Source organism: Ursus americanus, chromosome 19 (genome assembly GCF_024610735.1).
Source record: "Ursus americanus isolate L20-20 chromosome 19, mUrsAme1.1.p, whole genome shotgun sequence".
NCBI classification, from domain to species: Eukaryota; Metazoa; Chordata; class Mammalia; order Carnivora; family Ursidae; genus Ursus; species Ursus americanus.
In genome coordinates this window covers 43,493,449-43,509,334 of record NC_142145.1, presented here as the reverse complement: position 1 = coordinate 43,509,334, position 15,886 = coordinate 43,493,449, and the positions used below count along the sequence as shown (strand labels likewise).

Here is a 15,886-nt window from a genome sequence, read left to right as displayed (position 1 = left end):
AAGGATGCTACAATTAATAGGTCAAAGTTTGATGAAGAACAAGATATTTACATAGACACAAAGAAAAACAGTAACTTTACAGTGAGAAACCCCAAATATACCAACAAAAATAAGTGGTTAAATTTAAGGTAAATAATAAAACTTACAAACTTCCATCATGTGTCTCCTACTGTGATTTAAAGAATATAGCCTCACTCATGCACTATTTCTGCCATGTTAACCTGAATATGATCAGGAGGAAACAAGAGACAACCCAAGCTGACGACATTGTACAAAACAAATGGCCTATTCTTTTCAAAATTGGCAGTATCATGAAAAACAAAGAAAGGCGCGGAGGAACTGTTCTAGATTAAAAGAGACAAACGAGATAAAACTATATGCAATGAATGATTCTGGACTGGATCCTGGACTAGAAAGAAAATGTTATCAAGGACATTATTGAGACAGTTGGCAAAAGTGAAAAAGGTCCGTTGATTTAAGATCTGTTAACTAAATAATTGTATCGATGTTAAATTCCCTAATGTTCTTCATTGTACTTTGGGAATGAAGTGCATGTCTTTGTTTTTAGGAAATACACAATGAAGTGTTTGAAAGAAGGGGGCAGGTCTGCAACTTACGTTTAGGTAGTTCAGAAAAAAAAGTATATATAGAGTCAATTCTCACGATTTATGGTAGTTATGTTCTATTAAGTTACAAAGCACTAAATTAGCTAATATTCAACCATGACTCCTACGGGAAGTATAGGGTTAGGTTCCTGTAAGCCTTTGGTCATAACATTTTCTTCTTCCCATCAATACATAAACTTGTTTTATGTGTGTTTTTATTTAAAGACACTTTATTTAAAATATGTTGTTGATTCAGTAACATTGAACTCACAACCACTAGCACTATAACTCATGCCGGGACTACGCTGGTCTAACATGTGTATTTTCCTCCGTAAGGCACGTCACAGCCTTTTTGTGCTTGGGAACACCAGGCGGCACTTCAGCGCTATGCCTGGGGGCTATTTTAAGCAGTGACATCCCTAACAGAAAGCACAAAAATAAGAAAAACAGAGCACTAAGTAGACAGCAAAAAGGACAACTGGTTACAGTAGGAGAGCTGAAACAAGAAGGCCGCGCACCACCTAGTTTGACCTCACCTGGGAACATGTGCATTTGGCAACTCAAATTTTTCACTGCTCTGCACATGCCTCTAAAAGGCCTCGAAAGTACTGTTAAGTATTGATTTGGAGAGCTCCATTTATGTCAGTTTTACGAAGTAGGTGAATTTGCAAACACAGAATCTGTGAGTAATGAGGATGAGTGTGTGTGTGTATATATGCATACATACACACACAGAGAAAGAGAGTGAATGATAAAAGAAATCAAAATGTTAAACTTGGTGAATCTGGATGAAGGAGATATGGGAATTATAAATGCTATTTCTTGCAACTCTTCTCTAAGTTTGAAATTATTTCCAAATAAAAAGGTTAAATTGTTAATAAATTCGTTTTACTCCTCTGCTTAAAATATTTCAATTTCTTTCATTTGCACATCATATGACCGTTCTCTGACTCTCCAATCTCATTCAGGCAACTCTTCCTCTGATTTGCTCTCTGCTAGTCTAGAGGGCATTCTTTTAATTCCTGGAACACTTCCCTAACTCCCTAGCTAAATTAGACTCTGTCTATTAGCCTCTTTCAAAGTACCTTCTTCTTTTCTTTTGTAGCATTTATCATAATTCATAATTATACAAGCAAACAATTAAGTGTTTTTGTTTAATAAATATTATGCATAAAATGATAATTATAAAGACATTTTAGAAGTATGGAATTATGCACATGACCTGATTTAAATGTTTAGTTTAGGCATGGAAAATTATTTAGGTACAGTTGATTCTAAATTATAGGGAAAACCATTATGTATGCTTCATATAGCAAGCATATAATGGACAAGGATTAGAAAGTAATATACAAAAATGAGAATTTAGCTGAATTGTGGAATTATAAATAGTTGAAAATAGAAACTGTTTTCTTTTTTAGGTTCCTTTCCATAAGAAAGAAAAATAGTCCTAAATCAAAGAATGATGATAATAATTATAATGTTAATGCTTAAAGGAACATTTTGAATAAAAATCTCTCTGATTACAGACCAGAGAATAGAACAAAGGATCAGCAAGGCTGGAGTTATACAGAGAGCCCAGTCAGCATAATTTAAGTGAGTGTACGTAGGCTTGAACTAAGAGTGACAGTGGGAATGACAGAGTTGAGATTCCAGAGATATTATATTATAGATATGATGCCAGGATTGCCAGGATCTAATGACTCATTGAAACAGGTGAAAGAGAGGGAAAAGTCAAGGTCAATTCCTAATTTTACATCCTAGGCAACTAGAAGGACACCGATTGTCTCACTGAGATAGGGATTATAGAAGAAAAAGTAGGCTTGAAGGTAGGATTATAAATTTAGTTTGAGCCTGTGAAACATCCCGGTGGATATAGTAAGCAACTGTCTATATAAGACCAGAGGCCAGAAGAGAAATCTGGGCCAAAGACAGTTAGATCCGAAGTCATAAACATACATATGGAAATTAAGCCATGGAAGTGAATGTTATCACCCAAGGAAAGTACAGACTGAGAACAGAAAACTGAAATATGAACTTCCTATTACTGTATGGAGAACTGTATTACATACAATACAATGCGTACCAGGAATACACAGATGAGACAAAATCCTGTCCCTGGTGCCAATCTGGAGGTTGAGAGTGGGACAGGAGTCAGAAAAGTACTCTCTTGGAGCGCCTGGGTGGCACAGCGGTTAAGTGTCTGCCTTCGGCTCAGGGCGTGATCCCGGAGTTCTGGGATCGAGCCCCACATCAGGCTCCTCCGCTATAAGCCTGCTTCTTCCTCTCCCACTCCCCCTGCTTGTGTTCCCTCTCTCACTGGCTGTCTCTATCTATGTCAAATAAATAATAAAATCTTAAAAAAAAAAAAAAAAGAAAAGTACTCTCTTTGTCAAGTATCTACTTACATATTAGGTTCTCTCCTGGTTCTGAGGTGAACATGACCTCATCTATGAAGAAAATTCACTAAATTGTGAGCGAGGATAGGCAAGAAAAACAACTGAATGACCATAATATAATAAATATCATGGGAGAAGAAGGAGAGGCGATGAATTCATCCAGTATAGGTTATAGCCTCTTGAAAGCCAAATAAGAATCGGCAAGGTAGAACATGAGTTTCAACTGGGGAAAGTCTTTGAAGGGAGGTGAAGCAATGTATGAAAAGGCATAACGCTGACAGAGAGTTTGGGACATTTAGGGAATTTCTGTAGTTATCTATGGTGCCAGTGGAAGGTACCCACAGGAACACAGCAGAGATGGCTTGGGCAGTTCAGCAGGTGTCAGGTCGTAATGAACCTTGTATGCCATACTAGCTATTTGAGATTTTATCCTGTGATTAATGGGAGGATGTGAAAAAATTGTAAGTGGGAGCTACATAAGTAGATTTGCATTTTAGAAAGACTGTTCTAGAAATGATAAGGGTCATGCATTGGGCTGGAGGAAGGGAGAAAGATTAGAAGAGATTTTCTGCAAGTTCCTACCATCACAAATATCTACCTACCAATGTCTGCGGTCAAGAACTCTGCTTTGGCTTCTGTTGCCATAGACGAATGGTCTGCTGCTTTATAAAAGCTAAAGCTCTCCACTTGTGCACTAGGTTCCATCCCTTTTTACCTCAAGGACATGGCTCCAGCAAGTCTCCCTTCTTTACTCTGCTCTCAGTAATTTCCCTCCCTGTTGGATCATCATCAATATATAAGTATGATGTTATCATAAAGAAAAACTCTTCCTTGACCTCAACCCCTCTAGCTACTGCCCCATTTTCCTGTGCACCTTGCATCAAAACTTCACATAGTCCTCAAACCCTTCCTTTCCATTCTTTCTTGAAAATACTCCAATTAGGCTTTTCCCTCCACATTCCACACAGACTTACTTGTCTCTTATCCAGGCTACCAATGACCTTGCGTTGTGTTGCTGTATCTACTGGGCAATCACCAGGCCTCATTTTATTTGACCTATTAGTGGCATTTGACCCAGTCGATACCTCTCTTCATCTGAAAGTTGGCCATTTCTTGGCTTTCAGGACTCCTTACTCTCCTAACTTTCCTCTTATCAATGGAGATTCATTCTCCATCTCTTATTGCTGGGTCCTCTTCATCAACCCAACCTTTAACATTAGAGTACTCAGGACTCTGGCCTCTTCTCTTCTTCTTTATACTCTCTTCCTCCTTGGTCATACTAAGTCCAATGGTGTTAAAAATACCATCTGTATGCTGGTGATTATATTTTTATTCAGCTTGGACCTCTTCCTTGAACTTTGGGTTTGCATACCCAGCTGCCTACCCCAAACCCTCTTTGGATAATAAGCACTTCAAATTAAAATATCCCAGGGGCGCCTGGATGGCTCAGTTGGTTAAGCGTCCGACTCTTGATTTCAGCTCAGGTCATAATCTCAGGGTTGTAAGACTGAACCCTGCATAATACTATTCCTTTCCCTCTGCCCTTCCTTCTCTCTCTCCCTCTAAAAAAAAAAAAAAAAAAAAAAAAAAATCCCAGATTGGGCACCTGATTTCCCAATTACCACTGCAGTTATCCCTATTCCAATCAACAGCCCCTTATGCTTCCAGTTTGCCTTGGCCAGAAACCTTTATATCATCCTTAACTCCTCTCTCATACCTCACACTCAATCCATTAGGAAAACCTGTTGGATCTACCATCAAAATATTCCCAGAATTTGACCACTTTTTATCACTTACCCCAATATCACCTTAGCCTAAGCCACCATCATCTCTCACTTGGGTTTTCCAGTAGCTTCCTTAAGTATCTCTCTACAATTATCTTTGTATTATTATCCTGGTATATTATCCTATAATTATCCTACTCAGTTAGCCCTCTTGGACTATTCATAGAGCAATCAGAGTGAAGTTTTAAAAATATAAGTCAGATAATGTGACTTTGCTGCTCGAAATCTCCCCATGCCTTTCCACCTCTCAGGGTAAAGAGCAAAACCCTCCTCAGGCCTACACAAGGCCCGGTGTGACTTTGCTGCCTTCCCTCTCTTTCTTCCACGCACCAACAGTACTTCCTATGCTCTCGTTCCACTTCCTTTTGTATGATATGCATCACTACCTAATATACCATATAATTTACCTTTTCATTTCTTATTCACGTTTTTATAATTTTTTTTTTTCATTTTGTCTGTTTCCACTGGAATGTATGCTTCACAGGGACAGGGATTTCTGTCTTTTCTTTTGTTTCACTGATAAGAGTCTCTACAGCCAAGCACAGTGTAAGCATACAATGAACACTGGTTATATGAATGAATGACTAAAGGGAGAGGGGAGGAAGACCTTCTAAGAAGATATAATTCAAGAAAATGAGTGCTAAAACAGACAATATAAGTAAAAAATTCTGTGATTGCAGACTCTTCCAGAAAATAAAAGATTATTTCTGAGATTATGACTTCTTGAGTAGTCATTGCTTTTTCTACACTTAAAATGAAAGGAAGAGAGTACTCACACTTTTAGAAAATACCCATCTTGCTAGGTTAAGGCAGTGTTTGTAATAAGCTTCTGCCTGGCATAACTTTAGCAGGCTAATAGAATTGCCCAGCTTCATGACGTTCAACGGTTTCCTGAGTGCTATGGGGAGGAGACCAGGGAGTACTTTAGCTGTACTTAAAAGATTTCAGTTGTCACTAAGATTATATATTTTAAGAAAAAACTTGTGTTAGTTTTTGATTATGTAAATAAATTAGAAAATACACAAATATAAGCAGAAATTGACCACTTAGAATGTCTCCAAACAGATGTCCTCTGTTAACAGTGTGGTGTATAATCTAGATTTTCTTCTGAGCATATATCTACCTGCTTTTTGGTTAAAAAAATTTTTTTTTTAGTTTACAAAAAATGGAATCATTCTTTCTATACTATTGTATAACGTCCTTTTTACATTTAACAAGATACCATGATCATTTTTCCATTAACATACCTCTACGAGTATAAATCTGAGTGGCTGATTAGTATTCCATACTGTGAAGCATCTCTTATGACAGGATCTTTCCGTCGTATCCACTTTTTTTTTTTTTTAAAGATTTTATTTATTTATTTGACAGAGAGAGACAGCCAGCGAGAGAGGGAACACAAGCAGGGGGAGTGGGAGAGGAAGAAGCAGGCTCCCACCAGAGCAGATGAGCCTGATGTGGGGCTCCATCCCATAACGCCGGGATCACGCCCTGAGCCGAAGGCAGACGTTTAACCGCTGTGCCACCCAGGCGCCCCTCGTCGTATCCACTTTTTGTAGGAGCATTGAAAGTGTCTCAGACTTCATTAAACCTTTAGTGAAGGCATAAAAAATGGAACTCATTAATGAAGTCAAACTTCTTAAGACTTTAAGCTGCATACCTTTAAGAGGACAGGAATGACAGAATGGTGTTGTAGGAATGTGTTCTATTGCAGGAAAGTATTTAAATATTTTGATGTAAAAGCACAGATACTGGACCAGGTTCAAGGTATAGTGAGGCCATTTGTTTCTGACTCAGTTTGAATCTGAGGCCATAACCATCTTAGCCAAATAGTTAGGTTTTCTCAGGCAGATTTTTCAGCTGATTTCATTTCACAGATAAAGAAGGCTTCCTGTTTAAATTCTACAGAGTAGTAAACTTTTATTCGTTTTCTGAGGAGACTGTAGACATATGGAAAATCAAAAGGATAGTAACAGTAATTTGCATCGTCCACCAACTGTACCCTTAGCCTTTGGTTTTGCCCAAATTAAAGTATGTTCATGTGTGTGTGCAAAATACTGAAATTTGGAAATATAAATTCTGTGTTTGTTCACAGTTTTATTTTATTACCCGAGTTGATGAGCAAAGTATTTGGACAATTAATGACTTAATGAATTAATGTCCCTCATTTAGAAGGTCCTATCTGGTCTGAATGTTTGTGTCTCCCCAAAAATTCATATGCTGAAATCCCAACTCCCAAATGTGATGGTATTAGTAGGTGAGGCCTTTGGGAGGTGCTTATATCATGAGGGTGGGACCCTCATGAATGGGATTTGTACTTTATGAAAGAGGCTCCAGAGAGATTATTCCTTCTGTCATTTGAGAACATGAGGAGAGTCTGTGGTCTGGAGGAGAGCCTTCACCTAACCATCCCAGCACCCCAATCTCAGATTTCCAGTTTCCAAAATTGTGAGCAATAAGTTTTTGCTGTTTATAAGCCACCCATCACCTAATCTAGGAAAAGGAGATTAAGAGATATAAACATCCAGTTACAAAATAAATAAGTCATAAGTCATGGGGATGTAATATACAGCATAGGGAATAGTCATTAACACTATAACTTTATAGTGACAGAAGCTAGTCCTATCAAGATGATCATTTCATAATGTATAAAAATACTGAATCGCTGCCATACACCTGAAACTAATATAATATGGTATATAAATTATAAATCAATTTTTTAAAAAGTCTGTGGTATTTTGTTACAGCAGCCTGAATGGACTAAGACAGAAGGTAAATGAGTATTTTTCAACATTTTACAAATTTTACAAAAATTTTACAAATATTTTCACAGACAAACATAATAAAAATCAAGGTATAATCCTCCCCTGCATTTTTTTCTTCTTTCACATAGGAGATAAAATGCATTTTGCTTCCCTACGTACCCTGTTTTAGTGTTAAGTTTCCATAGAAAGGAAATATAGCAAGCATAGTTATTACTAATTCCAAATTCAGGACAGTAGTTACTTGTGTTGGGTAAGAAGTATATTCTTTGCAACTAGAAAATTAAAGTTGCCATCAATGAGACAAATAATAGAGCGAACATCAACAATTGTAACAAAACGTTCAAGGTCACTTTACAAAGAAAGTGTACTTCCTCAGCCAGGCCTCTTTGTAACTTGATTGAGGTTATTTACATATCTAAAGTATGTGAGTTGGGGGTGGGGTCTAATGAAAGCTTAGAAAGGGAGAGTCCTCAGAGCAAACTGTGAGCCCTCCTTCTGCAAGTATTTATTGAACTACACTCTATGGAGAAAAAAAACAAGGCTAAACAATTTGCCCAGCTAGTGAAAAGCAGATCTAAGATTTGAAAGCACTAGACCATATTGCTTCACTGAAAATGTTGCATAGATCTGTTTGATTCATTTAGCAAATATTTATTAAACACCTTTTATGTGCAACGCATTTTGCCAGGGGCATACGGAATATATGATGAATTAGATACTTGTGGAGATATGGAAAGAGATGTACTTTGGTTTCATACAGACTGTTTTGGATCCCAGTTTCCTGGAAAATTACTCTTTTTTTTTTTTTTTAAAGATTTTTATTTATTTTTTTGACAGAGAGAGACAGCCAGTGAGAGAGGGAACACAAGCAGGGGGAGTGGGAGAGGAAGAAGCAGGCTCCTGCGGAGAAGCCTGATGTGGGGCTCGATCCCAGAACGCTGGGATCACGCACTGAGCCAAAGGCAGATGCTTAACAACTGCACCACCCAGGCGCCCCGGAAAATTACTCTTTTAACTGCAGTTTTTAAATCAACACAATTAAATGGCTGTTAAAAACAAAACAAGAAAATATACCTCTTAGTGACCAGCACACAAGGAGCCCTCGATAAATTTATCCTCTCCCCAACTCCACTGTGTTTTCTAGAGGCCAGGTGATCAGTAAGTCTTCATGAATGGGGAAGGTTGTAAATGATCTGAATCATAAGATGGGCTCTTGATTTGGACTGGTTGACATGGGAGAGACAGCAAACGTAGTGAAGCATGAGGGCTGTTGAGTAGATCCAGTCCATTGGAGCTTACAGGGAAGGAGAAAACTAGCAGCTGTAAAGATCACCTTGACTGCCTACTTGCAAAATCTCCTTCAGTTATAGTCTCGGTTCCTACAAACATAATCTTCCGACAAACGCCTGAAATCAAGTTATCTTCTCTAACTAGATCTCCAAGGAGCAAGTTTTTCTGTATATTGGACTTACTGATTCATTTAACAAACACTTTTCACTTTTTCAAATAATATTTAGGATTGCAGTTAAAATCTAATTGCTAGAATCTGAGGATGCAGAAATCAAAAGACACTGTCCCAGTTTTCAAGGAGATAAAAACGTAAACAATTTACGTTTAGAGGTGACAAGAGATACCTATAGCCGCCCAAAGGAAGAAAACGATTTTCCTTTGGGGCAGTTCAACTCTAAAATAGGCTTATTTTACAGAGTATAAAATTATACGCCATTCTTAAACACTGAAAATAAAGAAATGAACGCTTTTTTTCCCACAATGTCAATTGTAACGCTCACATTGCGACGCTTCAGGGCGAAGCTCGCAGAAAAACAGAGGAAGCGTGATTAAGTCTTACTGAGTTACCGTTCTCTGAAACCAGTTCCCATTTTTTTCCTCAAAGTAAAAGCGTGTGGAAATTACACTCCTGGATTTTAAAGGAACATACCACTAGGGATACCAAGGAGAGGTACCCGAATGTCGCAGTTTTCCAAGTGCGGTCTGCCCCTCCCACGTGGTAGATTTTTGGCAACTTGACCCTCCTTCCTCCTGATGCTGGGGAAGATTCTAACGCCCTCTGGAGCCGTCCCTAGTGACGTCACGAGCGCGATTCCAGTCTGCGGCCAATCACAGGGCCGGATTCCGGGGGAAGCCCGGGCCGGCGGTGGCGGCCTGTGCGCGTGCGCGAGGTCTCCGCGTGGCTATATAAACATGGCTGGCGTGGCCGCGCGGCGGGGCCACGCCGAGTGTGTGTAGGGGGCTTTGGGGCGCTCGGGTTTGTAGTTTTTGAAATTTCTGGCGGGGGAACTGGGGCGCAGAGTTTTGCTGGGCGGTGGGAGCAGAAGTGACGCTCTTCCGGGAACCCCGCAGCCGGGCTCCGGTGCTGCGGGACCCGATGCTGAGGCGCCGGGCTGAGTCGGCGCACGTGTGAGCGCCGCTGAGGAAGTGGCGAGCGCCCGAGCAGGTGTCGCTGCAGCCGGGGCCGCACGGACCGGAGGGAGGTCCGGGACGCGCGGGTCTCGGTGTCCAGCCGGCGCCCGTCACTGACTTCTGTGTCGCGGCCCCTGCGCCTCTCCCTAGCGATGCTGTGGAGCCGGAACTGCTCTGGAGTCGGCTGCCGCTTGTCAAGCCTCCCCTCGCCTCTGCTCCCGGAACGGCAGCGTCGCAGCTGCCGCTGATGCACCTGGGGATGCCCGCGGGCCTCACGGAACCGGCCGGCGCCGCTCCCTCCGCCGGTGTGAGCGCCTCCGGGACTGTGACGATGGCCCCCGCTGGGACTCTGCCTGTCCGGGTGGAGAGCACCCCCGTGGCCTTGGGCGCCGTGACTAAGGCTCCTGTCAGTGTCTGCGTGGAGTCCACGGTGTCCCAGCCCCTGCGGTCCCCCGTGGGGACCCTGGTGACCAAAGTGGCTCCTGTCAGTACTCTTCCTAAACTCAGCAGCGGCCCTCCGCTGCCCGCTCCTCAGATAGTCGCTGTGAAAGCCCCCAACACAACAATCCAGTTGCCTGCTAATTTGCAGCTTCCTCCAGGTATGTCGATCACCTTTTCCAGCTTACCCATCGGTCCAGCCAGCGGTGGCACGGGAAACGTCGCAGCACCGGGTTGTGCCTGCTTGCTGGTAGCTCTAAAAAACTCAGCTGAGAGAACCTTTCATAATCGACTTTGCAGGGCAGTGATTTTTCTTTACGATTAATATAGCCTCTTTGAATCATTACTGCATAGTTTTTTCCATATTTAAGGAAAGAATTTTTTAACCCAAGTGACACAGTAAACGCTGGAGCAGTATCTTCAGGAGGGCCTTTGAGGCACTGGCTCCTAGGTGGGAGAAAGTAGAAAATAGCTAAAGTTTTTATTTTTTATGTGGAGAAGAGACCAATTTATATACCCACACGCTTAGATGGCCATATTTAAAAGAAAAATTCTTTAAAGAAGTTCTTGTAAGGCTCAAAGAGGATTTTAAATTTAAGCAAGCTGAAATAAGTTCACTGCTTTTCTAGTACCAGAAATGAATAATGCTTGCTACACGATCTTTAGATGTGTGATGATTGTAATTTTCAGTTAGAAGAATACCTCTCATAGGGAGCAGTGCCAGAGTTGACACAATTGTTATATTTGAAGCGGTGTGTGATGCTACAGTTAATGAGTCTGTGACTACTTTTTATCCCAGGGTTTACATGTTTGGGCTGATTTTCATGATATATGCAGAGATTTTGCTTATATTGTAAATTTGAGTGTTCTACCTTCTTTCTTCCCTCAACTGAAAGTGTCTTGGAATTTCAGTGGGGGGAAAAAAGGCACAGATCACATTCTTTGGAGTGAGTGAACTCGACTCTTAATTATATCGCCTTCTATTTATTTTGCTTAGCAGTAATTGAAACTCGGACATGCAAAGATGGTAAAGAAGTGAAGCATTGGATTCACGATTTTAGTATCCCCTAGCAAAATGATAGGGGCTCTTTTGTAGCTATTGTTTGGTTTGATCGTGAACATTGTGGAAAGATTATGTTCTTTACTTTAGATGAAGTTCTGTTTCAGTTTTGTATGGTACAGGAGGTACATATACTTAAGGCTATGCTGTGTACGCCATTGAATACATTTTCTGCCAGTTCTAAATTGCCATCCTGCATATACTTATAGTTATGAATATGTTTAAATGAAATCACCTCCGAATTTGTTAGAAACTAAATTCCTGTCTAGTCAATGAAGATTGTTTAGAAACAATCAAAAAAGTATTAAAATAGAAAAACTATCAAGAGTAAAAACTTGTAAGTGGAATCTAATCACTAGTGGAAGGCATACTGTGCTATACACTTTTTATATATTATTTATATCCTTTTGTTGGTCATAATAGGTAGCAAATAAGAAAAGGTCTCTAAGGGTAAATAACTTGACCAATGCCAGACACCTCATAGGTGTCAGAGGAAATTTGAATCCAGGTCTGTTTACTGTACACAATACTGTGCTTATCACTTGGTGTGTGTGTAGGATATGCCTCATTGAGTATCAGGGCTAAACAGTGACATAAAATTTTAGAGCCTAATCTTTTGTACACAAAGAAACCAAAACTGAAACTTGCCAGAGCTATATAGCTGGAAACCAGGACCACAGCCTAGGTGTGTACTACACTAAAACATTTTAGGTTATTAACCATGGAAAAACCTACCGGAGAGACGAGATAAATTGCCTGTGGGAAATGTTAGTTACAGAGGAGGTGGGGAGGTATTTTGAAGAGCAGCTTTTGGGAATATTTCAACTGATGGGTGGCAGAAGACCATACTAACCTTTGTGCTCTCATTGGTGCACAATAAGATAACAAATAGTTGAGGAATGAAATGGAAATACTGATTAACTTCTTAAAAAAATATATAAGTCTTGTACCATTCTTTTATATCCTGAGTATTAGTAATTGATTACTCAGGGATGTTTAAATCACATAGAAGTCACCTTTTCTTTTTGCAACATAATGAATACTTTTAAGTATTTGATTTTTGTTTACTTCAGAATTTCCTCAATGAAAAGAAGTGGTTTTTAAAAATATAAATATTTTTATTTATATTTTGCTTATATTGTAAATTTGAGTGTTCTACCTTCTTTCTTCCCTCAACTGAAAGTGTCTTGGAATTTCAGTGGGGGAAAAAAGGCACAGATCACATTCTTTGGAGTGAACTCAACTCTTAATTATATTGTCTTCTACTTATTTTGCTTAGCAGTAATTGAAACTCAGACCGGCAAAAAAAAAATAAATAAAAAAAAAATAAAAAACCCCATAAGTTTTTCTAGGGAGCAGGGGCTGGAAGTAAAAAGGCACAGCATTGTGAGGAAATGAAAGAAGCTATAGCAAAGCCCTGAAAATTACTCTGTCGAATGTTTTTAGTAGTCTCTTTGATCTTCTCAGTCTTCTCTTTTATGAACATGTGGGATTTGGGGCCAGACTGCAGTTCTTTCTGTTTTTGGTATTCTGCGTCTCTTCTATCACTTGTTTGAGAATGATGATCAAGGATTTGGTTGCTTCTGTTATGTCATGAACTGGTAAATTCTGCTTGATGGTCATACTGTACAGAAGTCTGTGAAAGTTATTGTAAAATGGTTCAGGTCTTTTTACGTCAGCTCTTTCATGCTCAGGCATGGCATAGGATTTGGATCTTTCTCAAATTCCTGAACCAGTTCTTGGATAGCTAGTGGTTCTTGTTTCCATCCTGGCTTTACCCAAAGGATATTGCATGAGGGTAGGGCCTCTGTCGCTGACTTTATTACGTAGGGCCTAATAAATTCCTTGCTCAGAGAGGGCACCTGAGTATTTGAATGCACACATTAGTATATGTGGAGAGAGAAGAGGACAATAGGGCTGCAGCCCCAAAGGGATTCCAAGAGCCATTACACATATTGGTGCATTTTACTTTTAATTTCTTTGCTCATTCTGCTTACAAAAGCAGCAAGGATTCATGTAAAAGAAAAAAAAAAAGCATTACTTAAATGTAATATACTCCCTTCACCAGAGTATTGCTATTAACAATATGTTACCCTATTCATGTTAGTACCTATAAATCTTCCTCATTTTTTAAATTGCTTAGTAGTCCACTGTATCAGTGTACCATCATGTTTTGACCACTTTGCTATTCGTAGATATTGATATTGTTTGCACTACTTTCTGTTATTACAAATGATGCTATTATAAATATCTTTGTGTGTTTTTGTGCAGTTTTAAAATTTGTTTTTTATAGGATAAATTGCTGGAAGTGGAATTGTTAGTTCAAAAGGTAATCCTTGCGTAGGATTACCAAATTTTATCCCCAAAAGATCATTTAAATGCATAGTCAACAACATTAATACTTAATTTTAAAAAGCTACCTGTAGGGGTGCCTGAATGGCTCAGTCAGTTAAGTGTCTGCCTTCAGCTCCGGTCATGATCCCAGGGTCCTCGGATCCAGCCCTACATCTGGCTCTCTGCTCAGTGGGAGCCTGATTCTCCCTCTTTCTCTGCCTGCCACTCCCCCTGCTTGTGCTCTGTCTCTTGTCAAATAAATAAAATCTTTTTAAAAAGATGAAAATATAAAATAAAGAGCTACCTATGGAATCAAATAAGTAATTTTCCAGACTAAACTTTCGTTAACAGTAAGAGAGGATGAGTCCTATAATTGTGTGGACAGATACAAACTTCAAATGTAGAAAAATGTGGGTGTATGATAATGTTATATAGATTTGTTGCTGAATACCTGTGCCTAAGAGGGCTCTTGTTAGTTTGTGAAGTAAAGTAAGTATATAATATACAGTAGTTGGGAAGGTTTAGTTCAGGGCAAATTTAGTTAAGAGTAAGGACTAGGTGTGGTAATCAAATTTATAGATAACAAGGGGCTTGATGGGTTAGCCTTTTGTGGAAAGCAGTGAAGTGTAGCAATAAAGGGCAGAACATTGGCCTTGGAATCAACAGCCCTGGATTTGAATCCCAGCTCTACCACTTAATCGGTTTGTGATTTGGGGCAAGTTTATTAACCTCATCCTCAGTGTCAGTTTTCTCATGTCTAAAATAGGATCAGACCTTCTTCATAGAACTATCTTATGGATTAACTAAGAATATGTCTACATGTCACACCATTTGTGTGGAATACAGAGTTGCATAGCGGGCATGTCCTGAATATTTAAGGTACCTGTATAGCATTGAGCTATAGGTACTCTGGTTGCTATTTATCTAATGTGTATTGCATCCGCCAAATTCACTATTTTTTATTTTTTAAAAGATTTTATTATAATTTAAAAGGATGGATTTTGAAAGTAACCTCAACGTCTATGTGCCCTCATTTTTTGTCTGTTACACAAAATTTGGAAAATACAGAAAAATTATCCCATATATTTTGAGCGTATCTTTTAGTTTCCTTTTTTATATAAACTTTATGGAGCTACAGTTTTTTACATGTGCATTTATTTTAAAAAGGAAGCCATTTACAGTAAGTTTTGAAAATTTTGACAAAGGTATGACCACCATTCCAAGAGGTGGAGAACATTTCACTCCCCCCAAATTTAGTTTCTTTGGGAAACAAAATGTATGGGTGCTTCCTTTATTTATTTATTTATTTATTTATTTATTTATTTTTACATAATTGGGATTCTATTATTTTGATTTCTATATCCTTCTTTTTCACTTACCATTATATAGTGACAATTTTGTATGTTCTAACCTCAAAAGTTTAATTTTAATGGGTGCATAATCTAATATTTAGTTTTTTCTCTATTCATTTAGGTTGCTTATGCCTTTTTGTTTAAAAAAATGACAAAAGTAAAACGAATGTTTTTGTATTTAGATTGTGGTGTGTGTCTTGATTATTTTCTTGGGGCAGGTAACAAATTCTAAGAATTTTTGGAATTTCTGGATCAAGGAAATATGAGTGTATTAAAGTTTTATATTTTTTAACTTACTCATACATTTCTGTGCTAACTGTATACTAGGTTCTATGCTCATTACCATGGATGTGGTGATAAATAAGGTAGACACAGTTCTTTTCCTGGAAATTAAAGAGATTTTGAGAATTTCCTTAGGTTATTCTGGGCTTAATTTTTCTCAAACAATATTTTTCTAAACTAAGACATACATATGTAAAAACAAATATGGCAAGTTAAAAAGGTAAAATCACCTGAAAATATATGATCCTACTTTTAAAAGATTAAATTATTTAATAAAGTTAATAGAAGTTCTGTTTTGACAAATCTGTGTAAATGGAAAATAGAGAAGATGTGCCATACTGATAGTAGAATCTGGGTTTGTAAAAACTTACTGATTGACTTTAAGTTTTTCTTTTTTTTTTTTTAATAAATATTTTATTTATTTGACAGGGAGAGAGAGAGAGAGCGAG

At 38.7% G+C, this 15,886-nt stretch overlaps 1 protein-coding gene across 2 annotated transcripts in view; it reads left to right on the top strand.

Annotated features, from left to right (window-relative positions):
• The first annotated feature begins 9,757 nt into the window (after positions 1-9,757).
• The window catches only part of TAF4B (TATA-box binding protein associated factor 4b), a 125,685-nt gene continuing 119,556 nt past the window's right edge, over positions 9,758-15,886 (top strand). Inside the window, exon 1 of one of the 2 annotated variants that reach the window (XM_087869910.1) lies at positions 9,758-10,570. In XM_087869910.1, the coding sequence (XP_087726036.1) occupies positions 10,219-10,570 (352 nt within the window). In that variant the 5' untranslated portion in view covers positions 9,758-10,218. The remainder of the gene's footprint in view (positions 10,571-15,886) is intronic. The other variant, XM_045781891.2, reaches the window with a different exon arrangement.